General features: G+C 50.0%; 3 protein-coding genes across 3 annotated transcripts; 1 reads left to right on the top strand and 2 right to left on the bottom strand.

The window, feature by feature from the left end:
- Positions 1-925: 925 nt before the first annotated feature.
- SMAC4_03132 (uncharacterized protein) lies at positions 926-4,748 on the top strand. Its single transcript, XM_003349496.2, has 3 exons — positions 926-2,454; positions 2,518-2,572; positions 2,631-4,748. Exons 1-3 carry the CDS (start codon positions 2,358-2,360, stop codon positions 3,772-3,774), a joined length of 1,296 nt encoding a protein of 431 aa, XP_003349544.1. The 5' UTR covers positions 926-2,357; the 3' UTR covers positions 3,775-4,748.
- Positions 4,749-11,391: 6,643 nt separating this feature from the next.
- On the bottom strand, positions 11,392-11,514 carry SMAC4_13277 (uncharacterized protein; the record flags this gene model as incomplete). The annotated part of the gene is made up of 1 exon (XM_066091349.1): positions 11,392-11,514. The coding sequence occupies one exon, from the start codon at positions 11,512-11,514 to the stop codon at positions 11,392-11,394; it is 123 nt and encodes a 40-aa protein (XP_065946207.1).
- An 8,650-nt stretch (positions 11,515-20,164) lies between these two features.
- On the bottom strand, positions 20,165-22,227 carry SMAC4_03131 (uncharacterized protein; the record flags this gene model as incomplete). The annotated part of the gene is made up of 2 exons (XM_003349495.2): positions 20,165-20,738; positions 20,791-22,227. One exon carries the CDS (start codon positions 22,225-22,227, stop codon positions 21,157-21,159), a length of 1,071 nt encoding a protein of 356 aa, XP_003349543.2. The 3' UTR covers positions 20,165-20,738; positions 20,791-21,156.
- Positions 22,228-25,332: the final 3,105 nt, after the last annotated feature.

Genomic DNA, 25,332 nt, shown 5'->3' with positions numbered 1-25,332 from the left:
CCTGGACACTGCAATCTCAATGAGACCACTGACTAGACCACTACTCCCAGAAGGGTCGTCCCGGCGTTTCGAAGCGTGAGCGAAGCGGAATGGAAGCTGGAGGGGTGTTTTGAGCGACCCCGAGATCCAGGCCTGTCAGGTCCCTGCACTTTGGTACGTGTGCGTTGTGGATTTTTGTTGGTAACGATGTTGCAAACAATGTACTTGTCAGTTTGTATGTACAAGAGACGAAGGTCGACACGGGATGGAGGAACCAAAAAAGAAGGTTTGGTTCGTCCGTTCCGGCCGGCTTGATAGTGTGCAACCCGTGTTCCTGATTGGGCAAGGAATCAGTTGTACTGGTTAAACGCATATCACAATATCGCAAAGGATGGAAAGATTGTACGAACTTTACCGATGAACCCTCGCTTTGTGACATACCGAATCAGTGATGATGATGACATGGTGGTCGGCAGACATGACATTCGATACCAAGGGTTCCTCTTGATATGCACCTTTGTAGAAAGTAGATACCAAAGTTTTGTATGATATGCAAATGAAGGAAGCCACTGGGTGTTGGTACAGCAAGACCTCTTCTTACCTCGGGCTGCCTGGGTTTTGTTGCATTACTGATTACAGGCATCTTTGACTGCATCTTTGACTGCATCTTCAACCTGCAGGAATAGTTGACCTGGCCGGGGATGGGAGCCGCCGCAGACCAACTGAAGGCGGGCATGTATTTCCCGAGCGTCTGACTAGACCTCATGATTGGGACTGGCCTGTAACTACTGGAGGAATCCATGACATTTCGAGTCCAAATCCATCAACTTGACAATAGCTAGTCTAAAGACAACTTTCCACATTCGATGAGCTCACTATGTACGAGTCGCAAGTAACTTCCCGGATAGGGGATTTTTAAAGTAGAGGTAGCTGAGCAAAGTGGAATGGGGAAACCACGACCACCTTGGACAGGAAGACGGCAGGGTGGGAAGGTCGCGGGGCGTCGGGCGTGGACCGAGGGTGTGGTTCTAGTCGTTCACTAACAGGCCTGGGGGTACCCCTCTGTGCCCCGGGCCTGTACCCCTTCCCAATCCCTATGGTAGCGGGGGTGGGGAGGTCGATCGTTTTTGGGTGGGAACCCTTCCGATCGACAATGGAAGCCACACCCAACCACGACCGACGGTGAACCTCCTCCAAAATCTTAATACCGAACCATGCATGTATTTAGTTCCTTCCAATCGCGCATCGATTCACACAAGCCGACAATTGCCCAACTTGGATCCCATCGGACTTGTGGAAGGGGCAGACTTCCATTTCACGCCTGGCCTCCTTCCAGATGGCCCAGTCACTCGAGTCCACCTGCCTGGCAATCTGGGACGACCTGAAAGGACGGGACTGTGACAGTCCATGGCAGGTCCAACCCACGGGCTGCCAGTGACGGCTGCTGTGGAGGGCGGGAGTCCGGCGAGGAGTGAGTGTTAGGTAAGGTACCCAGACGACAAGTACCAGATACCGACCAACCCTAGGTAGACCTGTGGCCGCCGGGCGCTGTGGGAGGCTGAGCCAGATTCATTTTTGAACGATGGACATGAATGTACCGCTGAGCTGCCTCATTTAACCAAGTATAGGTACGTACCTACCAGTCATGTCGCCTGCAGCTGTGGTTATCCTTGCGTGTCCCTGGCCAGAAAAAAATGAACCTCCCGTCAACCATAACCTTGCTGATGGGGAGCTTGAAGTTGGCCCCCCTCAAACAGAGCTATCTTCATCTCTCAACGTCACCATCAAACACGCAAAGAGCATCTCTTCAGACAGCGCACTGCACATCTACCACACTCAGCATCCATGAGCATCTTTGGGCTGTCCGGGCAAGATAACCAGGTCCTCCCTGTTCCTTAAACCACGAACTGAATCCGAGGGCTCGGTGTTCTACCTGATATCAGCATCGGCATGTCTGATTTGGAAAAGAGGAGTCTATTTCTTGATATAAGCAGGCACGACAGGCACTCGCAGAGCAACTTTCTGGTTTTGAATGAATGGGGCGGCAAATAGCTAGGCATGGAAGTTCGTCCAGCTATCTGCTGCTGCGCGCGCCTCGTGTGGCAGCCTCGGTACTACATGCATAATGTATGTAGGCATATAACATCTCCTCCCCCCACCCTTCATCTGTTACAGCTCGAAATTTTCTTTTAGAGTGGTAACCTACCTTACCTGTGGCATGTCTTTCGATAAATCCAGTGCTTCACTTCCAACATCCCTCTACTTATACATCAACGGACATCCCCCAACTCTGGCGTTTCCCTTCTTCCCCCTTGAACACCTCTACACACGTCCATTTTCACGCCTCAACGCACTATCCCGCCGACAACACAATCACAATGCCTCAGGAGGCACTGAAGCCATCAGGCTACTGGTGTACCCTTTGTGGTAAGAAGTTTACTCGCAAAGAACATCTAGAACGCCACATCCCTCACCGTAAGTATCCCCACTCGCTTTGGTTGCCTGCAACAGCATCAACCTTACTGACCCTTCTTTCAGACACTGGCATTAAGCCGTGGGGCTGTGACCATTGCCTTATGACTTTTGGCCGTCAGTGAGTATTGCCGTCTTTTATTTTCGGCCCGTAGCTTTGCTGAGACGCCTTTCAACAGGGATTTACTCCGTCGCCATCAGACCATCTATCATTCAATCCCAGATGGCTTGGACCCCGTTCCTGTCAAAGTCGGTTCGCACAAGCCGGACGTCGCCTGCAAAGCATGCCACAGAGCCAAATGCCAGTGCGATAAACGGAAGCCGTCGTGCGGGTCGTGCCTGAAGAAGGGCATCCAATGTGTCCCACGTGAGAACAAGAGGACAGCAAAGGCGCAGGTCCGGGCCAACCGTTCAGCAGCGACACAACCGCCTGCTCTACCCGCTCAACTCCCGCTACCCGCTCCGTCCGCACCAGTTGAGCGCAGCCACCAGGAGCCTGCCATGAAAGCTTCTCTCGAAGAAATGCTTGTTATGGCGAGGTGTTCACCAGAGGCAACGGGATCACAGAACTCATTCATGTCAGGATCTGCTATGACTGAAAATATGGCTGCGGGAGGCTCCTTTACCATGCACGACCTTGCTTTTACCAATCCCACCTACGAGGTTTTTGAGGGTTTTGGTAATCCGATCCAGTCGTTTGATCCAAAGGGCGCGGTTCTCGGTTCCCAGAGTCAAAATTTTACGACCATGATCGACGTGAGCCCTAACTCACCTTTCGGAACCGAATTCGAGGGATATAGCGGGATCACGGATTGGAGCGAATTTTCAATTTCAGACGGGACTGTTCCAGACTATGGCAGTTTTGCGGGCTATGGCGGCTTCGCGAAAAACGGCACCACCCACCACCCACTTGTAGGAAACCAACAGGCTTTCAAGCATATCGGGCAAAACGACGGGAGCGTCTCCGCCCAGCACAGGAGCCAGATGTCACAACCGTTGTTGTCAAACGCTGTACACCAACAGGTTTGCCCGCACTTCGAGCCAAACAATGGGATGATCATCTCCTCACCCCACACACCCCATCAAGGTTTTGCTTCGATGTCTTCTTACGGCCTGCCTTCGCCGGCCAAAACAACCCCGTCCCCTCCCGCTTCGGGCTCTTGCGCCCAATTTGAGGGAGACGAACCGACTCTCACGAATGGGGTGTCCCAACCCACCTTTTACAAGGACTGGAGGCGCATGGTTGGCGACATTCCTATCGAAACGTTGGCCGATTATCTCTCAGCGCACAAAGAGGAATTGAAGGAGCGAGGCATTTTGTAGCGCAAACCATCATCATGCATTCATAACCACATACGCGAACATATGCAGGGGGGCTAGCTGCCCCTAAAAGGCGGCGAAGAAGAGCGTTTTGTCTTTCATAGACAGCGAGCCTTTTGATGGTTTCAGGTTTCAGGAAAGAAAACCATCGTCTTGCATACCGGTTTATTTTACTTTAACATATTTGAGGAGTCAAGCCGCCACCACTATGATTGCGTGGTGGTGTTGTCATTATCATAAATTCATGATCACACTGGCTTGATGCCCTGGTATCACCAGACGAGTATCAGCTAAATTGCATTTCTGTCTGTTTCGAGTTTCGAGTCTGCTTTGTACTCCTGTCCTGTCTCTGATGTCGTCGTGCAAGCTCGATCTGGGAAGAAGCTGTGCACAGCGATGCTTCAGTTTCACCTTCTTACCTACCCTTACCTGTCTTTGTGCGCCTGTCGATTTTCCAGACAGAGAGATACACGAACGCATACACACACACACACTCACACACACGCATACCACCAAAATAGCACGACAAGACATCAATGGTTACAAACGAAACGTGGGGGATTAGCTATGATGGGTTGGATATTTTCCGAGGTTGTGCAAAGCATACACAAGGCACACCTACAAAGTACAAAGCACAAAGCACAGAGCATGGATTGGGTTGGACTGGGTTGGGGTCGGTGAGAGCCTTAAAGGGCAATGGCTACATGGTGACATGGTCACCTCACACGATGAGGCAGGACAAGACAGGCATGTTTAAGGAAGGACAACCTTGGGGAAGGAAACCCCAGCTCAACGAGCCGAGCTTAACAAACCTAGCTTAAAAAACCTAGCTCAACGAACCTAGCTCAACGAACCTAGCTCAATGAACCGAGCTCAGCAAACCAGGCTCAACGAACCTAGCTCAACGAACCTAGCCTAGGAAACGGCAGGAGCACAGTATAGGCTACCCCGTGGAAAACCATCTAGCGAAAATAAAATATTCTGCCCAGACAGACAAGCATCAGTGATCATTTTTTCTTTCTCGAATGTGTCCGCGTCCCTGTGTGCTTGTCTGATGTTTTGGGCGTGATGAAGACGGGATGTAAGTTCGTTCGGTCCGTGTACCGACCAAGATGGTCAAAAATATGGATACCTAGTTCAGGTACAGCTTCCACGATGCCGTGTATGTCAAACAATACCAATGGGAATGGTGCTGTTGTACTCATCATGATCATCATCATCATCATCATCATCATGCGATGTCCAGTCCTTTCAGTTGCAACTTGCCAGCAAAATTGTAGAGGTAGGTAGGTAGTAGACGCTCGCCCCTCATTGCATCTTGAAACTGTACACTTATGAGGTAACAGCCATGTCAGGTACAAGTAAAGTCACTCCATCTACCACACCATCTATCACTCCAAGTGCGGCGGCCTTAACTCAAAACAAATACTGCAACTTAACTTGATGAGCGGCTTTGGTACGGACCATGGTCCGAAATCTAGGTTACACAAAAGTACAAGACACAACGCACACACACACACACACACACACACACCAAACGTAGCAAAAAAGAAGAACAAAAAAAGTAGAGAAAGGAGAGGCTTGTGTCACCCCAAATACAAGCATGCGATATCAAGCCATTGTCATCATCGAACGGTTTTTTTTTGTGTTTCCTTTCCGCCATCATACTATACTTTTCCATGGATTCATCCCGAAAGTTTCCAAGTTTGGTACGCCGTTTTTGCTCATGGCTTACTTTTCCCGACGTTCCAGAATCACACGTAAGAGTTGATTAGTTGGCAGTGGACATGGAAGTTTGGTAATGTGTAATCCCGAGGTTGCAGTACCTTGAGGTTTTGAGAAAGGGGCAAGTAAGTACATGTAAGCGCAGGCTTTAGCCGCACCAGTTTTGAGTTTTTCTTTTATTGTTGTTGTTGTTGTTCTTTCCAGAGTGATTGTCAGCGGCAAGTTGATGCCGAGTGATTATTACAGACAGAGTTGAGAGGGGGTATTGGTGATGCCTCTAAAGGAGAAGATGGAAAATGACTGGATGATGATATGGATCTTGGCAACACCACTGACGTCCAGGATCATAATCTACAGAAGCTACTATTAATGGCTACTGGGTTAGGTTTCGGCTATTGACTATCATTGCCAAAGAAGGCTTTCGTAGAACGTGGAGTAAGGAATAGTTTGGAAAGGTGATGTTGTGCTGGTTTGATGCGCGCAATCATGGTCAGTACAATTTCCATGCACTGGACTTCCAGTCGATGAGACGGTGTCAGATTAAGCTTCAAAGAGAACAAGTCCGAGCTTAGCTTCCTTCCAAGCTCAGGGAAGCGATGTAGATCACCCCTCATCCAATGACATGGAGACGAAGGTGAAAGACGGGGGGTGGGTGTGTATTGTTACAAGGTGAATACCTGTAGGTGTATACCCCTGTGTATCGTAAGTGGAATGAGATTCTTGACCAATCCCGTGTCGGTGTTTTAAGGAAGGAAAAAAAAAACAGAGAGGGTGTGAATCGGATCGTAACGGTTGCCTTTTCGGGATTAACCCGCTGCACGTGTAAATCGGACTTGTTCAAACTGAGTATGTGCTGCCTCTTTTACCCTTCTACGATGGTAGATGGTACATCGAAACGGCTCAGCCCAATCAGATGTTTCCGAAAGCGAGGGAGGGTGGCCAGACAATGTGTCCCTGCGTGCTGGAAAGGACGGGAAACAAATTGCGGTTCGCACTCTTCGGTTGCTATCCACTTGGAAGACTGTGTTAAACAACCCTTGATAAAGCGTGATAAATTCGTGCTACTCGGTCGGTGCTGATGGGTAGAGGCAGGGTGTATCAATGGGCATGGGAGGGAGGGATGGACGCGGGATGATACCGAAATTGCTGGGGTTTCTTCAGCCCCAATACCTGGTCGTCGCTCGAGGGATCAACCCTTTCTATGTAGGGGAGGATATGTATTAGCCGCGGAAATAAGTTGGGTATGGTAGCGATGGAATACGAGACCAATTAGCGAGGATGCGCATATCCGAGTTCATATGCTTCAAAACGCAAATGCTCTACGAAGCCAAAAATATGAAGCGGGAAATCCACCCACAGTCTTGGTCATTGGGAATAGTTGTTTATTTGCCGCTCCAGGCGGGATTTCACCCTTCCGAGAGACAGGAACCGCTACCGGGGACATGGCGGAGGATCATCGCCGCACGGGATTTCGCAGGAGACACTTTAAGCGCACCTTTGATTAGCATTGAAAGACCGCTGCCTGAGTAGCGATCCGTGATTTGTCTAATGTTTATTCGCTTGACAGGCAATTTTGGAGGGACATGGTGCTTGGATTTTCAAACAAAGCCAATCGGATAGCCCATGGTGTTAACTTGGATATGGCAGACTTACCAGGCACTGTCCTCAAACTCAACTGCGGATACCGTCAATCCAGAAGCCCAAGTCCGTGATACTCAGACTCTCGGATAGACGTCCATCCGCTAACCTAGGGTACCCGATTGCCAACTCACCGTCCAGATCTCGCAGTCGAAGTATGGGTATCGCCTCGTTTCTCTTGAGCCACTGGCAAGGTTTACTTTGTGTAGATCGGTTAGCTATCTCTCCGCAATGCGGTCCCATGATTGCCCCGTCTCCCGGAGGCTGATGCTTTGTGCAAGGTGAAAACTCGCTCGAGAAGGCCGGAGAAGTGCCGAAGAGTACCACAGCGTGGATGATATTGCATGAGCGATGACTGTAGCTGTAGTGGCTTGCACCATCGTGGAGCCAGCGCAACACCGCTTTTGCAGAGGCTCTTTCTAGCGGGGTTGACGATGGACCAAGCCCCAAAGGAGCGATGCTGGCTCGTGGTGTCTTCCAGATTGTAAGCTTTGATCCGAGATGATAGAGGTACGGCGGGCGCTTTTTTGGGTCCCGAGGGAGCACGGCAGGAGTAGTCATGGGTAGCATGCTGTCAATGCTTGCTTCCCTGGTGTGCATGCAGACCGGAAGGCCGGGAACTTTGCACAAGGGATGGGTTACCCTCATCGTCGAGGGAGGCCATGAGGCACTCGGCGAGTCTCAAGCCGTGAGCTTTGTGCCAGTCGTGACTTCTCGGACGTGGGGTATCGAGAAGATTGATCAAAAGGCGGGTGGCCGGCTGCGGGTGCGGGTGCGTACGGGGAGCACAACAGACGACAACACACGGCCGTAAGTCCGCAAACCTTGTGAAAGTGGTAGGCTAGCGCGCCCAGTGCCAGATGCAATGATGCAGTGATGGCAGGCAGCAAAACTCGACGAGACAGCACCCGTTCCTGTGATTTCCTTTCTTATTCTTCGCTCGTGTTGAATCTTCTATTATCGTGGCCGGGGTGGGCGCGGGCCACAGGCTAAAGTCGCAACGAGGACGGCGAACCACGGTTCGGGATCCTGGATAGGGTATCGGCGCATATTGCTTTGTGCTTCGTTGATCTGCCGTGCGAACGAGGGAAGTAGGCCATCGAAGTTGCTAATTGCTTCGATCCTTGAAGGGGACTGACGCAATACGGCGGCGCGAGGTCCCGGGGCAAGGGAGGCGGATCTCGTGTCATCTCGACGGCGTGGTTGCTGGGTGTTTTTTTTCTCTCTCCATGGGATGTCTGCGAACTATTAGCGGCTCGTAGCTTGGCGGGAATGTTTGAGGTATTGGATTCCGTCTTGTTTGATTGTTTTAGATTGTATTATTGGCATCGGGATGCGCGAGAACTCGCCTGTCATCGATTTGTTGCTGCCATCGGGCGGCCGGGCTCAGCCTTCGGAATGCCTTGGTTGAGAGGCTCGTTTTGGCCTTGTTGCTTAACGTGGATTTACCGATCGTGAAATGATCGGTCAGTGGAATGCAGCTGGATGCGGTGCAGAAGACAGGATTATGGATCGTACGTGCCTGTTGCTGATCAGACATGCACGATTCCGCGACAGCGCAGAAGTTGTTTCTGGATCCAAGTCATGGATCTAAAAGGCAGAGCGGATGGAAGTGGTTGGATTGGCGCCGAAGACGGTAAGGCACCTAGTTATGTAAGGCGATAACCCAAGCACCTACAGAAAGTCCAGCTCAACGCTAGTGCAGGCTGATTGAGCCCTGTATTCAGCTACTCTTCTGGCCCTGGGTTGCGGAGAGCTAGCCGATCCAGGGCAAGAACAGCTCTCCTTAACAATACATAAGGCTTGCAAAGGGCACCGTGGTAGCGCCCGCTTCCGGGCCAGTCGAGGTCACATCCCGTCCTGCCAATACACCGAAGCATCGATTCAAGGATATTCCACCCTCCATCGTACAAGTCACCACACCAAGCATCGCGTCGCCATCTCCCCCAAAAACAATTTGGCAACAGGAGTGTAGGGGCAGAAGGCGGCCTTGCTGATCCCTCGATTACTCATGCTCAGCTCATTCTCTTCGATATCAATCACTTCCCCGCAAACCCTCATTCTGGCCTTGCAGCGGATAAGTTACCGTGAAGCCTTTACACTGACTCGACAACAGTCAACCAGTAAGATACCTCAAAAGACGATTGAAGACCGGACGTCCGTGGGGATCACAGACAGTATCGCTCGCGCGGCTGGAGCTCATCTCTTTGGCTCCCGGAATCGGATGTTACCCATATCGGCATCTTCAACATTTCCATCGTCATTTGGATGCCGATAACCATTACCTCCCCCATGGGTACCTTTATTTCATCTTCGCTGTCACTGCAGCGGAAAAAAGTCCGCACCTTCCTGTCTCGGATGTCAGGTTGACACTCTCGTTCAAGACACCCTCCGTCTTTCACACACTCTCTTACACCCTCACACACTCATTCACCCAACAAACCTACACACAGATACACAGGCCAACTACCATACCACTCTGTGGCGCGGGAAGCCTTTCCGATGGATCCATCACTAAAGCTTCTCCGGTTCGGCAGTTCATGTGCTGGAGTACGGCGCATGGAAGCTTTCTTGCTGTGAAATGGCTAACTGTGGTCGGCTATGACCTGGATACTTTTTTCGTTTACTACAGCCTTGGTCGAGCCTTTCCACGGCAGATAGCGAATACTGGAAGAACAGCCACCATCCCGAGATCCGAACCAAGACATCAAGCCACAATATCATATAATAAAGAAGAGCTTGAACGAACCAATCTGAACCTCTGCCAAACGAATACGACGGATGTCTAGCCCAGTTCCTGATTACTTGTTTTCAGAGCTACTGTATTACTCACAACCGTTAGCAGACCCAATCGTCTACTCAGGAACCGCACCTTTCTCATGGCCTCGAACATGGACCGGCAACCATGTGTCAAAACATCAACAGATTGGGCCATGGAAACGAGTTCCTACAGTCTGTATTCCGGAAGCATTCCGGTGAGTTGGTATGACCGGGACGCATCAAGTTGAACATAACGAGGCAGAGTAAAGTTACAACAGTGACTCTGTTTGCTTTAGACGATGGAAACTGTCCGAGGCTCAGTTCGGTCTACAACTCAGAATTGTACCGATTACTCGTTTATATTCCATGTTTTCTTGTCATTCTGTCAAGAGCAAGACAAAAATATACATGCTATTGTCTAGATGTTGACGGGAAGAGTCAATCATTGGAAATAGGAAGTTGCGTTTTATGTGCGTTTTACACTGGTATCCTCACTCGTTGCTAGCTGTTTCCCCAACATTTCCAAAAAAAAAAAAAAAACTTTTTTATTTATTTAATTGCGGTTGAAGCAAGAACTGACCGAGTGAACTTGTGCAGGTATGAGCAAGGGGACGAGACAACTGAACATGAGTGTAACTTACAAGCTACCTACTGCTCTTTGTGTAAAATCAGCTCTTGAAGTGCTTTCCAGATCTTTGCTGACAAACTAATAGCAAGGCAGCACCGCAGGTTCTTCTCCATATTTCAGAACCCCAAGCACTCGAATGGCAACTACACTCTCATCTCAAGTGTCCCTTATCTCAAGTGTCCCTTATAGCCGCACCTTGTTTACGTTTTTCTGTCCCATTTCATACGAAAGAAAATAACCTCGAGTGTTTCAAACCTCGTGTGTCCATCCGACTAGAAGATATCAGCCTGGATGAGAGGTAGTGATGAAGTGTCCGGTTAACACTTTCCCTTCACAATGCTTGGTGAATAACAGACCGAACCCAAGATGTACCAAATGTTAGTGTGACGAAGTTCTTCCATGTCGAAATTTGTCCCTCTCAACAGAAGACAATGGGAACTACTTCTCTCCTTGTTCAAATGCTTCGTGCCACTTATGGCGCAGGCCAGAAGAGCTGTCGGACTTGAGCTGATTCTGACACCAACTGTAGAATCTTCACACTTCTGCTTCATCTGATGGGCATGTGGCCAGAAAAATACACACAGCTTGAACTGAATTCGTACGCCCCTTTGAGAACTCAAATGATACTGACTATAGAAGAGCATTAGACTGGGAGAAATTTAGGTATTCCCATCCACGATCCATCCGCAGCCGAGGGTTTGAGTTGCAGTGTACGAATATCGTCGCCAACCACACTCGTCGCCTACAGAGTGTGGGAACCAAGCATCCTCAAGATCTTACTGTCCATACTCATCACTGGTCACACTCTCGTCCACAAAAAGCACGCCGCGACACCCCTAGTTTGAGCCGTTAGCGGCAATGGTTCTTAGTTACCTTATTTCTCTCCGAACGGCCGCCGCCTCCACTAGGTAGTAGGTATTCAGGACCAACAACATCAGTGATCGAATTGTGGCAATCACCCGGTCTGACTGGCCGTACTCCCTCAACTCCATAAGCTGACCCAGCAGGTTTCGATCCCTTGTTGATCGAGGAAGATGGGTGGCTGCAACGACAAGATGTGGCGCCAACGGACAACCACGCCGTTATCTTGAGTATGCGGGCTTCGCTGGATGTCCACACCGAGTTGGGCCGCTGACGACGGGTATGTATTGGTGAAACAGTGACATAAAAATGTGTGTGGGGATGGGATCCTCCCAACGTCTCTTCCCTCCCACCTTCTTTCCCCATTCTACTTACTGACGTCCAGTCTCAGTGATGAAGTCTCAGCATGTGCCTTCTTACCACTCAGTGGGCTTTACGGCTCGCACACCATCTGGCACTCTCATGATATTGTCAGATAAATGGCGTCTGTAAGGTACAATCTCTTAATGCTACCCATTAGTTCTGTCCACTGTACTTGTACAATCTGACTCCCCGGTACACACAACTCCTGCAGGCCCCGCTGACATATCGCTATCAGGGTTTCGACGGGAACACGAAAGCTCTTTCGCGAGCTATGAGCTCGAAGTAAAGCCAAGCTTTCCCTTTTGGACACCGAACACCTACACGACATGTTGGTCATTGTCCTACAAAACACCAAGAATCACGCAAAGCAGGTCAGCAGTGACACAATGAGCGCGATTACGAGTGTACCAACCACTAACATGTCAAATGTCCGGCGTCGCATCATCGCATCACCAAGTACTACATACCTGTTTGCAACGGCGTACGAACCATACTCAAGGGTAAGCCGTTCTTCCAATCATCCATGACTCCGAGTACCATCTCGGGATGGCTTCCCCACGTGCCAGCCGCCCTCCTGCGGATGGATGGAAACACCAGTCTGACCAAAGCGTTGGCTCTCAATGGACAAAGTCCATTATACCTGAGGCACCGAACCATCCAGTGGACATCAGAGAACGACTTGTGAGGCGTCCTCCCCATTCAGCCTCTTCCTGAAACACTGCGTCATGTTGTATACCTACTACGTCTCTCGACATGAAGCACATCGCATCGCATAGCTACAGGATCGCGCGCCAATCCCACATCCACATACCCGGGATGCCTTCTAGAATAGAATACGACTGGCATATGTGTGTCTGTCAGCCACTAGGTTTGTGCTTCTGTGACACCGGAAATGAACTATCCCGGGAAGTCTTACTCGACTACGCCTGTCTGTCATGACCAAGATGGTAATCTAAGCGAAGGTTGATATTCACGCCTTCTCGTCCCCTCTCTCTGCTGACCATCATGATCTTCAAGAGTTGTGCGATGACCTCAGGGTCAACAATAACAACAACAATCCCGCTGACATAGCCAGCAGGTACATCCTATCTTCCTCCACCTACGTACCTAAGTCTACGTCCACTCACCTACGCCGTAGACTAACGTTAATCACCACACCCCTTCGGGTAACCCCGATCTATGGTACCCGAGATGAAGAAGAGGGTGTGCGAATACGGGAAGCAACCGTTTTACCCACGCCAAGGAAGCAAAATGAGTTCTAGAGTCTCACCGCTTACATTGCTTAGGGCTGGAATTAGGGGCGCTCTTTGCTCGAGGTGACGGGAGATAGATAACATCGCTTATGGTGTTTTATAGCGGGACAGGGAACCGTATCCGCAGGCCGACGTATTAGTGAGGATGAGGCGAGATCGGTTGTATCTTAATTGCGGTTTGAACCACGTTTACTTCATGGGTCATGATATCTTTGTGTTGAAAGGAAGCTCTTATACGATACATTGAATGCAACTAACGTGAACAAGAAGAGGGTCCAGGAATGGTACTGTGGAACAACCTCAGTTGTCACTATTCTTTCTATCACACACTGTCCATGGAGACACTTCTTGTTCCTCACCTTGATCCCAGGACTTTACCAACATCATCTAGGCGCAATTCATCACAGAAATCCAACAGGTAGGTCAATATCATCACCAAAAGAAAGACCATATCAAATTCCCCATCCTTGGCATCGCTGACACCATCCAAGCCTGCGTCGCCCGGACCGATCCCCGCCCTTCCGGTAAGCCGCTGCCGTCTTCTAATAACGCCGCTTACGCCGTTAAAATTTCGGCAGACGATACGCCTTCCGACACGCCCTGCGTCACTAAGCTACCCATCCCAACCGAATCTCTCAGGGAAATGGGTAGGATTCCGTCTCATCATCGGCCGGTATTTGAGCGGTAGAGGTATGTGAACACAACCATCTCAGTAAGCCGCCAAGATCTACAACTATCTATCTGTCCGATAAAGCATAGTGTTCCTGACACTCGTTGCGGTGTAGGATATGTAGGAAAAGGGGTGTTGAAGATCTTTCAATCTGATTATCATCAGATAAGAAATTGATCTCGGCGGCCGCTTATCATTTTCGTTCGTGGTTTGAAAGGGGGTCGCTCACATGAGTCCAGTCTGAAATTGCCCATCACTCACGTTCACGCCCAGTGCCCCTTATTGTTGCATACCTTAGGTATCGTCTCCGTCAGCGACTTGGCTGGATATCGTGTTATATCATGTATGTCTTTCAAATTCTCCGTAGCGTGGTTTCATGCCATGTCATGGACTCATGGTTGTCATCTTTCAACCACGGTACGTATGTAGCAGTTAGGAAGGTATTACTCCACCGGCCGGCACCTGCGCGTAATACTTGATAGTCTTGACAAGCGCTCCTTGGCAAACAAAGAAAAAAGGAAAAGGAAAAGAAGAAATGATGATAACGGTAGGTAGATTAGCTGTTAGCGTGAACTCAAACCGGCGGAAGCCCCGCCTGATGTTAATGGCAGCCGCTCGGCTCCGGTGCAGGCTGAACCATGCATCATCTCCCTATCACAACGTCGCATTCTGAACGTTGACTGATCCAGACGGACCCCTCGCCCGTCGCGGAAAGCTGTAATCTGTGTATCCCAGCGGGTAGATGTAGGCGTCTTTAAGATTGTCAGCTTTCTTTATCATTCAAACCCACCTTGTTGTCCTCATTGGCGGCTGACTCACTCTCACATTAACAACAGGGCTGGGCTCAATGATGTCAATCCCATCCATTACAGTCTTCTTCCTTGAATCTGAGCATCAACCAGACTCTCACGCTCGTACGTACGCCAATAATGAAACCCAAGATTTACTTAACCACAATGCCACCAAGCTGTTATGCAGCACCACACACCGGAACACTACCGGAACAGAGTCCGGCCGACCAGTAAGCACTTAATCCAAACAAGAAGGCTCTCTTATCAACTGGCTGAATGGTAAACACTGAATCAAGGTAAGATGTGCACAGGGGTTCAGTAGTAGCGTAGTCCGAGTTGTAGTCGTGCAGTAGTGTCCTGTCAGACCTGCATTGGTGTCTCAGCGCATTGGAAATATTGCTTTCGGTTGCAGATCGACAGGTGCGTTGCTACCCTACGCAGCACTCATCGCTACTCTGTCAGCCGTTACGCTAGAGCCCCTTCTACGACTTCTAATAAAGATTTGAGTGCTTGAAATGCTACAGAAGCGTCACTCCCTTCCTCTTTTGAGAAGAGAAGATTTTGAGGAATAGTAGCGTAGATCGTCCTACCTCATCTCGCGGTCCAGACCTCAACCTAGAGCCAACATCATAACATCTGAGATGACAAAACACACAATAAATTTAATCCCTCATCAATTGTTATATCAAATAAAGTGCTGCTCTCTTTCCCTCCTGGATTAAATGGATCATGCTCTCAATTGTAGATCCCCCTAGTACCCAAGGACACAAGGACCCATGCCACCAAGCCACAAGTCTATCTAGATGGACAGATGTAGACAGGTTTCTCCAGACCGAATCTCGCTTCCAATCAACCATGCTGGACCCAAACTTCCATACATGAGTGACAGCTGGGGATCAACACAGCTGGAGCTGAACAAAACATTAAAGAAGGTGACAAAAATGGAAAGCATCTAATGAAAACCTGCCACGACAGCAAGAGCTTGGTAGCCTGGCGTGGAAATCGCAGAGTACATCGAAGTTTAAAACACGCCTGGAAGGGTGGGAGTAACAGACTGACAGACTGACTGACTGACCCCCGGGGTGTCGATACAGGACGGCTTGGTTGTAAAATGACATTTGTATCCTTTTCAAATTAGGCCGCTCACTTTTTTTTTTTCTTTTTTTTAGTTCTCGCGCAAAGCTGTAGCAGAAGTTCAGGTTAGATTTTGCTTTAAGAGGGCTTGAGAGGCGACGCAAGCGTCTTTCGTCAGCTACCATCAAATACCTTATTTTCCAGAAGCTCGAAGAAACACTTTGGGTTTGCCTTGAAGTCGTGGTTATGGACGTTATGATATACATGTGATTGTTGCTGGTTACAGTACTGATTATTGTAGGTGTACAAGTGTTCCATCGTGACAATCCACTGTGCTGGCTGAATACAATAAGTACATGCCCTTTGACCAGTGGCTGACTGACAACTCGGATAACTGCACACCTTGGAGATATCTTGGTTAGCAACACGACGGAAATAAGGATACAGACCGGCGTAAATAAGCAGTTTTGCGTGGCTTGGTTAGTGCTGCTAGTGTGTATAGGGGAGGCTTAACCTGAAGTCAATCATTTCCTCCTTCTGAAGGCTCGACCGCACAACCACATATGACTTGGCACCCGTGACTGGGAGAGATACTGATGATGATCTCCTCTCTGGGTGCCAGAGGTTGTGTATCACAACGCATCCCATCGACCACTTGGATGCCATGCTGGTGTTGACTTTTTCTCAAAGTCACGGAAACTGGTGCCACCCTCAGCAAGTACCTCAACACTTGGAAGAAGTCACTTCTGCCTGGGGTCCCGCTAAATACGTCACCGCTTCGTTATTGGATGTAAGCCGAGGCTCGTCTTGAAGGTCGCTGAGGGTGTAAGCAACCTGACGAGTTCGGCGTGGCGGTAGCCGCAACGGCTCGTTCCGCTGGTTTACCTCTTCTTGATACAACTCGCTGCAACACCTGCCAAGAGAGCTGGTGTCCCCATGGCCTACATGGAGTGTAGCAGAGAGTAAGCAACTTTGCGAATCAACGATGGACGTAAGACGGGTGGCAGGAAGCTCCCCTTTACGGAACATTTCGGACTGCGGCTGAGGTGTGCCAGCCCAGCATGACGTGAGAAGGTTGTGTGTCTAGTTCGTGGGGTGTCAAGTTGAGTAGTCGTTTTTAGCAGACCAGTAAACACAGGTGCCTTACTTGCCCTTATCCGAGGTCATTCATCGGTAATGTGTTTTGTGCAACGCCCAGCTTCATGGTGGTGGCGGGCCCTTGCGAATTATTCACCTGCAAGGCCGTAATCATCTGGATAACAAGAAACGCTTCAAAGACCTACTTAGATGGCCAGCCAAGTCATATATTTGAGTGTTGTGATGACATCCCGTTGCTACAGGCATCACCTAGACCCTACACCAGAGCTTGGCTTGCCGCCCATAGGGCTGTGCTTGGCAAGGATCTTCACTCACCTTGAAGAAAGGAAGCGTTTTGTGGCTTGCGCATCAACAAAAAGCACATGTTGTGTCCTGATACGAGGCCACTGATGCGCAGCGGTACCCAATCTGGGTGGTTCTAGCCATGTCGGGTATTGTGTATGCCAATCATTGACATGAGCATCACCTATTCTAGAAACATCATCAGCTCGGAACGGCCATGTTGGCGCAGACGAAAAAGATCCTGAAAGGGAGCGGACTGCGACATGTTGTATTACTGGTCTTCGCTTTGCCAATCGATGTAGCTGTTGAGATAGAACGTGGATAAGAGAGAGCCTCCCGGCCTTGAGGGAAAGACACGGCATCTGAAAGTGATCCCGCCCTTGGACTTCTTGCGGCTGTATCTCCTTCCGGAAGCCAGCGTTGGTGATCTTATCGGGCTTGTTTTCCGTCTTTCATGGAAGCCAATCTTACTGTTGATGGGGTCAATGTCAATATGCAAGACGGCTGGGTGTTGTGGAAGTGGCTGCCCTGGAGCTGGCGTGCGCCTTGGCGCCCTTTGATAGTCGCGCGGTCGCATTATCCAGGCGTCATCGTATCTAACATCAAGGCCTCTACCGGTCACGAAGGCAGTGATTCTCGGTCCCGAAAGCACCCTTGATGTGACTTAAATAGCGCCACGGGCTGCAAGATGAGCATAAGCTCAAGGTTTAGGGTGGAAAGTGCCAGACTTTTGCAGCATCAGCGTTTCTGTTCAACAGAGCTTGGTGTGGGGAATGATAGCCGTATTGGTTGATAAGAGACCGGAAAGGCTTCCCGTCAGCTCAAGGCTCGACCTGTATCAGATATCTACCTGGGCTTTGGAAAGGGTGTTGTCTTTGCGTCTTACCCATGGGAGAGCTTCGAATCGTCGGCACTCGCGCTCCAAAGGTTGCATCAGAGGCGGTTGAGGCTTGCCTGTATGTGCCTTCCAAGGGCACAGCAAGGCACAGTGGATACGCCCAAGTTGGAAACAATTGTGGTCTAGAGGCCTAGAAGCTCCCGGATATGTCTTGTTTCTTGAGGGCCAGCACATCGTACCATGGAGATGGTCCCAAATAGGTATTATGATTCTCGGGAGGCAGGCTGGTGATAACATGTCGTGTGTAGAGCATGTTGCGACATGGGCGACACAAAGTAAGGATTCACGTTGCACTTGTCGCACAATTGCTCTCTGTCGCCGGAGATGTTGAATCGATGACAGCGGGGGATCCGGGGTCCAAGATGCCGGTACACTTGGGCTTGTTGTAATTGCAGCTGGACATGCACGTGTGTCGAGGAGTATAGGTTATGGATGGGCTATCGTTCCGATGTTGGCCTCGTCGGTCGCTGTCTTCGCTCTTGCTGTATGCTTGTGTAACCCTTGGTAATGCGAGTTCCACGGCATCTCGCACTGCAAAAGGTCAGCTTCAATTGGCCAAAGGATGAATGGAGGGCGATAACAGCAGCGAGCGTACCATTTCGCCGAAACCGATTTTGAATGGGTACCAGGTTGGCGGCACTGATTGCTGATGTGATGCTGTATCGGTTCGGTATTACCGTGTACGTATCCAGTCCAGCGCTGGAGCGGCCGCAATTGCGAGGTTCAGGGTTCTGTTGCTCCGGCCGAGGTGCGACACTTATGTGCAAAACCGTAGCTCTCAAGGTGGAAGAGAAGTCAAATAGGGCGACAAGAGAAGGATAAGGTGCAAGAGACAGCCGATGATAACGATACAACCAGGAAAGTAGAAGGGGGTAATTGGAAGGCGGGAGTTGGTGGTTGAGGCGCGGGAAGGTGCGAGTCGTGGTGGGGCTAGTTGTTGACACTGAACGCCCTCCCTGGAGGGGAGGGGACAAAATGGCAGGGTTGCAACCCGACCCGAACCCAGCCCACGCTAAGGCGGTGTATCGCTGAAGCAGGTTTGACTTTTGCGGAACCTCAATAGCTGCTCTTGCACCACCAATTCCAGGTGGATTGCCATCGTGCAACTTAGGACGCCAATGCAATTCTTCTCCATGGGGAAAGGATACGTGCTGTGAAGGTATCTACGATTATTTAGGGGGTTCCCTGGTCGCCACTTCACCAAGGTGTTGTCTGTTAACCCTAACTTCGTCGAAGGAGAAGGATATGGGTAGAGCGATTGCTTGGTTACAAGAATATTACGCTCCGGACGGGAACGCTTGGAATGACACTTACCACGAAACCTGCAAGCCCGGCCCTTTGTGCCCTGCCTCCTCCACCCGAATTCCGGACCTATCCTGGAAACAGCAAGGGCAGACGAAAAGCTCAGCAGTATTCAATTCGAAGACTGAAAAACAAAACGATGGCAGAAAAATTACGACCACGCTTGACCCTTCCAAAGAACAATATCTGATCCAAATAGAGTTGCGAAATGGTGGACTTTGTGGGCGGGCGCTAGGAAAGAGCTAGCGCAGATCATTGTGTGCACATCGTCTGATTGGCTACCAAGGACGAGCGAGTTCCTAATCAGGAAGGAACCAAGAGCAGGGAATGAGGGGCTAGCGTTCAGGAAGCGGGGGAGATGGCAGGGGCATCTTTTCGTCTCGCATTTGGTCCCGCGCCTGCGTGCTTGAAATTCGCAGTGAAAACTACAGGGGACAGCATGGAAGACAAGAACGACAGAGGCTAGTCCAGGGCACGGCGAACCGAAATTCTGGATAACAATAACAAAGGCAAGAGCGGCCTATCCTTCTGTTTGCCGAGCCGGGGGTTGCAGTCGCTCATCCTTACACACAACGATTACTGCACTTTGGAAGGAAAGGTCTCGTGATGCGATCGATATCACCAAAGTGGTGCCTTTTGTCCAGGCAGGCACCATCAATGTATCATACAGTAAGAGGAAGCTAGGTAGGAGTACTCGTCAGGCTTGGGGGAAAGAAGGCGAGTTTAGCCCTGACGGGTAACTTGATGTTAGACTCATCTCGAGGGAGCGGAGATATTGCGAGCACGGGTTTGCGCGCGTACGCCGCATACCTCATGGTCCTTTAACGCTGGAGAACACTCGGCCTGGCCTGGCCTATGCACTGGGGCTAGGGTATATACAAGTCAGGTTTCCGGCGCTTGTTACGACGACGAGGTCTGAAGATGCAGGTGGTGAGCTAGGATGGGCTGGGAGACAGACGGGTGCGACCGTGTGGCCAGTTCGGCACCTGGAAATAGTAGCTGTTGGGAAATAAGACCACTCTAGAATAAATTTAATGGAATAAAATGGTAGCGGGACCACTTAAAAGCATGGATGGACAGATCTAGACGTGTGTGTGTTCCTGTACTGCTTGCCATGGATGTTATAACAAATTGATGATCTGCTTCGAGTTCATTCTCCTCAAAAGAATACAATGGGCTATCCGATCCAAGACCTTTCGTTCCAGTTACAAGGTGATCACCCGTGCCATATACAAATGCAAAAAGCTAGAGACTGGTATTCCCACAACCAATGCTGTCCCGTATACCAGCCCCTCTTCCCAGCCCGAAGATGCACATTCCTTCCCATATCCATACAAAGCCCCAGCATAAGGAGGCAAGAAGATACAAAAGGAAAGACGCAAGTCCAATGCTGATTCAACCCCATATAATACATATCTTCACAAGTAGCTGGTATTCGTCCTCGTCGTCGTCGTGTACATGAGCATACAATCTTTCTTTTCCCTTCCTCCCAAAACGAGGAAAAGGTCTGAATGACAGCTTCTCGCCCAAAAAACACATTGTTGTACGACCAAATGTTGATGATGATGATGATGTCTATGGTGTCGTGATGCGTTGTCGTGTTCGTGTATGTGTGTTCATGTGTCTGGATTATGTAAGAAGAAGTTGTATATGCGTTTTTCATGGTTTCCACACACCTTGATAGCCACCCCAGAAAAATCGCTGTCTTTCTCGAGTGATGTCCTCTTGACGCTGGTGCTAGATTTGATAACTCGTTCCTTCCGAATAGGCGATGGATGTATAGGGTGCCAAGAAAGTCCCGTAACAGATTTTGAGTGTTTGTGTGTGTATGTGTCTGTCTCAGGGATGACTTGACTACTTCACACCCAACATATCTTTCTCTGTTTGGGGATCGGGCTTGGGAATCGCATTGTCTTTGGTCGTTCTCGTTCGGAGTGAGGAACCATCTAGTGGTTCATTAGTCGACGCTGATTGTGATTTTGTTGAATGGTCGTAGACGGAGACTAGAGCTCGGTGACGATGCTCTAGCCCACCTGGGAGTGCTAGCTACGTAGTGGTAGCTCCAGTTTCGTTTTGAAGTCACTGAACAAACTGGTGACTGAACCGATGACTCCCACTGCAGGCTCCCGCTCGCCAAATTGCCGCAGGAAAGCAATAAAAGTTAACAACACCTGAAGGGTGTCGCCCTTCTCCTCAGGCTTTAACCACCGGGCTTTGGGCAACACACGTCCCGTCAATGCGGCCACTCCTTTCATTATTAGACGGCAAATATCCATAAGATGCAGCTGGCTCCTTTTGTAGCGCTCAAAACAATGCACACAGCACGAAACTTGGCTGAGAGCGTCGACTAGCTCTTGTTCCGCGAGAAGGACAGGGCGGACGAGAAAATTGTGGTTGTTTGCAGCCAATTGAGGTTCAATTCCGTCTTTCGCCCGGGTCAACCTTAAGGGGCAATCACATTGTGGGGCGGAGGCAAAAGGGCTGAATATGCGATCGGAAGAAATGGGTGCCGGAACGGAAGGAGCGAAAGCAGGAGAGAGACCAGCGGCGGGAGACTGCACGGCCGCGAAAGGAAGAGCCGCGGCAGGAGAGAAACCGGGAACGGGATGGGAAACCGTAGGATCAGGGGAAGCTGGAGGAGGGAAAGTCGAAGCATTAGGACGGAAGGGAGCAGGAGTAAGTGTAGGCGCCGAGAGGGGAGGAGGCGTGGAACCCAGAAACAGTACCGGACCCGGCTCATTAGAGGCGGACCGGACTGATTCCGGGGGGGTTGGCTGCTGAAGGATTGGTGAGGGTGCCTCCATCCCTCCCGCCAGCAGCGCCTCACCGGTGTTGGGACCAAAGTCCACCGGATACTGAGGGCCGTGACGGTCGGCAGGCCTACCCTCGCCTTGAGCGCCCTCACCACCACGTCTATTACAGTGGTGAGGGCTGCCCTTTCTCAAACACCGCCCGCACATCCCTCCTCCCCTCAATCCCGGTCGGCAAGCCGTCTTGGCCAGCCTACACGGGTAGCAGGATGTTGGGCGGCCGTCCTGCTTGCGGCATTCGCACGCTGGTCCAATGCAAATTTTGTGAAGCTCACAATCTTCTGGGCAGACGTGGCGACCCATCGTGTCTATGAAAGACTCGTGTTAGTTTTGTTGGATGGTAGAGTCAGGAAATATTAACGAACCGTACGTTTCGGAAAGAAGAAAGTGGAAATGAATTAAACGATATTCTCTTTTGCGTTTTCGGAGGAGGGTAGCAAGAATGGGCGTATTTGTGCCAGATAGAGAGTCCGTTCGGATGATAACAGAGGTGGAAGTAGATTGCTGGGTGCATTAAAAATGCGGCCGTGATATTTGACGAGAATACAATGTCAGAGAGTTCGCGAGCATAATGTTCGTGGTCGAAGTGGGAATAGACTCTGGAGGGATCTTATAGAGAGGTATGTGCTCGGAGAGAAAAGGTTCCTGCCACTTTGAAAAGAGGACAGATATCAGAAATGTTATTTTTGCATTATAGAATTCTCCAACAACTAATGCGCAGAACTTCATTGCTCCTCAGGCGAGCCCAGTGTTGAGGAAGTCAAGCAGGTGGCGATGGTGGAAGTGCAGGTTGCATGCATTTATTCGATCGCATATATGTTCCAACTCGGCGGGGGACAACTTGTTCTGGATAGATCACTAGGGATGAGTTGAAGGTGAGAAACTCTGGATGAAGTGTGCGCAGGAAACAAAAATTCCTCGTCGCATGGGAAGACGTCCTCGGTAAAGATAGCATGATAAAAAGGTGACATCCCACGGGGGTAAGGGAAGAAAGTGGTGTATTGTGCGCACAGGGGGATGGTGGATTATGTTATGGGCTCGAAAAAGCTCTCCTGCGTTTTGAAGCACATACAGAGTATCAGCAGTTGGAGGGGTGTTTGATACTTGGTTGAACACATATATCTGGGAAGGACGGGTTGGGTCCTCGGTTGCCTCTTCCGGTTCGCTTATTCCATGGCTTTAAGATGCTTTGTCCGCGTATGCATGTAGGTAATGCACGACATAACAATGTCCACGAAAGACAGCCCCCGCCAGTGTGTTGCCAAGAAACTGGGGGGTGGAATTGAGTTCGATACGGGCTTGATAGGAAAGAACCCTCTTGAAACCATGGGCCGAGCCTTCATATTCAAGTGGAAGCTTCCACTCTGATTTCTTCGTCCAGGGGGGGTCGGGTCAGAAGGCGCCAAATAGCGGGTAGCTTGCGGCTGCTTCAGCGGTCTTTCCTCATAGCCGAGGGGTAGTAAGGTAATGCCTATCTTCTTCTGTTACTGGTACCTTCCGCTAATTGGTAGGTAAGAAGAGGTACCGATGTACCTACCAGTTGGAGAGCGAACCACACGTCACCCGTCTAACAACCCTGAGGTGGTGGCGGTAGACCGAACCGCCTAACCTGACCGTGACGGAGTGCAGTCATCCCGGATTGGATCAGTCAGGATGCAGACACTGCTGTCGTGACGCTCCGGGTTTGTTGGGTCCGGACTGTTACACTTCTCTGGCAACGGTGAAGCTGCTTCTGTAGCCGAGTGCCTGACGGAGCCTCCAAAGACACCAAAACCATCGGTCCAACAGAACAGAGACTGGACCAAAAACAATGCAGGTAGATGACGGAAAATGTCAGACACCATCCTTTATCCACCTCCACGTATATTCTCCTGTCCTGACAGGGAGACCTTGCATAGCAGCATTTGCTTTACTTGATTCTAACTCCAGTTTCTACTTAGCAGTCCAGATAAGTATCCCTCTGGTGGAAAAGGTAGGTGAAACTATGTGGCGTTGCTAACTTGCGCGCAAGACTCTTGAGGCTCTGCCATCAGCTTTGGCTGTAATTACATCTGCCGGCCATAATTCACAAAGCACGGGAGCCAGGCAATGATTGTAGTTGGTGGAGAACGAAGATGCCAAGTTGAATGCACTCTGCAAGCGAGCCAAAAAAAAAAAAAAAAAAAAAAAAAAAAAGAGAAGAGAAACAGCACCATCGTGAGGCAACATACTCCAAACTTTAGCAGATTTCGATGCAAGACCTTGGCATCACTGAGCACAAAGAGCCGGGGTCTTTCTGACCGTATCTCTGCCGCCAAGAAAGATCCCGAAAAGGGTTCGGAAGGGGCAATAAGTGAGGAAGCCTGGTCCTAGGCTGCCACAGTGTGCCTGATTAGGGGACCCTGCCAAAATCAGAACTTGAATTGATGGGATGCATATGCACACCTCAGGTAAGGACGGTAGATTGTCAATTTCGCCATGAAGAAAGACTGTTCGCGGAGAGGAACTGACGGGACTGTTGGGCGTGATACCGACAACAATCAGGAGCATCAGCCCAGGAGCCAGGTTGGTTCAAACAATACGGTCGGTCGATGTGAAGAAGCCATCATCTATAGGATCAAGCCTATCAATGGAAGCCATGGAGCACCAACATCAAGCACGTGGACTGATTATCTCGCGTCAAAGGAGGCTGCATATAGAAATATTCGTGAGTCAGTGGAACAGTAGAAGTGATGGAGTTTCGCTGAGTAAATTAGGTGTGGAACATCGGGACATTCCTTCGTCGTGGAACAGCAACGAGCACGTTCGAAAGGTGTCTCTTCTGCAGATAATTATACGTCGTGGAAGTTAGTTAAAGCGGAAAGCGATATAGCGACAACAACTGACTCCTGTACTAAAGCTTCAAAAACCAATCATCATCTGGGTGATAGGGTCTGTCTGGTTGACATTTGTTTTGTGCATCCGACCGGGACCCTGATTTGGCATGGACTCGAGGATCAGGCTTGTGCTCACACTCTTCCACATGTTCTTCGCCAAGGCCGTGGTTGACTCTGTGATCGCATCGTCATTTCTATTACGGTCTCGATCCTGGTGGTCTGTGACCGAGTCGACATGAATCGTGGCACTTACCACACCATCGGCTTCCCGACATAAACACCACCCATCTAGAAGGATGACGGTGTCATAGACACACCATCAACAAAGCCCACCTTCCTTCTTCACACGTCAAGATCCAGAGAAAGGACCGAAAGGGGTTTTGTTGAGAGTATGGCAGTCAGAGAGACATACAGCTACTGATGCAGATGCGTCGACTCAGGAGTTCGCGCCCAAAGAGGAAGAGAAGAAGGAAGAGAAGAAGAACTACCTAGATAGGTAAGAGCTCGATATAAACAGGACGACATCTAAAGGGAGGAAGACCGAACAAAATAG

The sequence above is a fragment of the Sordaria macrospora genome, chromosome 2 (genome assembly GCF_033870435.1).
Source record: "Sordaria macrospora chromosome 2, complete sequence".
In the NCBI taxonomy this organism is placed as follows: Eukaryota; Fungi; Ascomycota; class Sordariomycetes; order Sordariales; family Sordariaceae; genus Sordaria; species Sordaria macrospora.
Note: the sequence above shows the minus strand (reverse complement) of the source record. Positions and strands in the feature narration are given on the sequence as shown.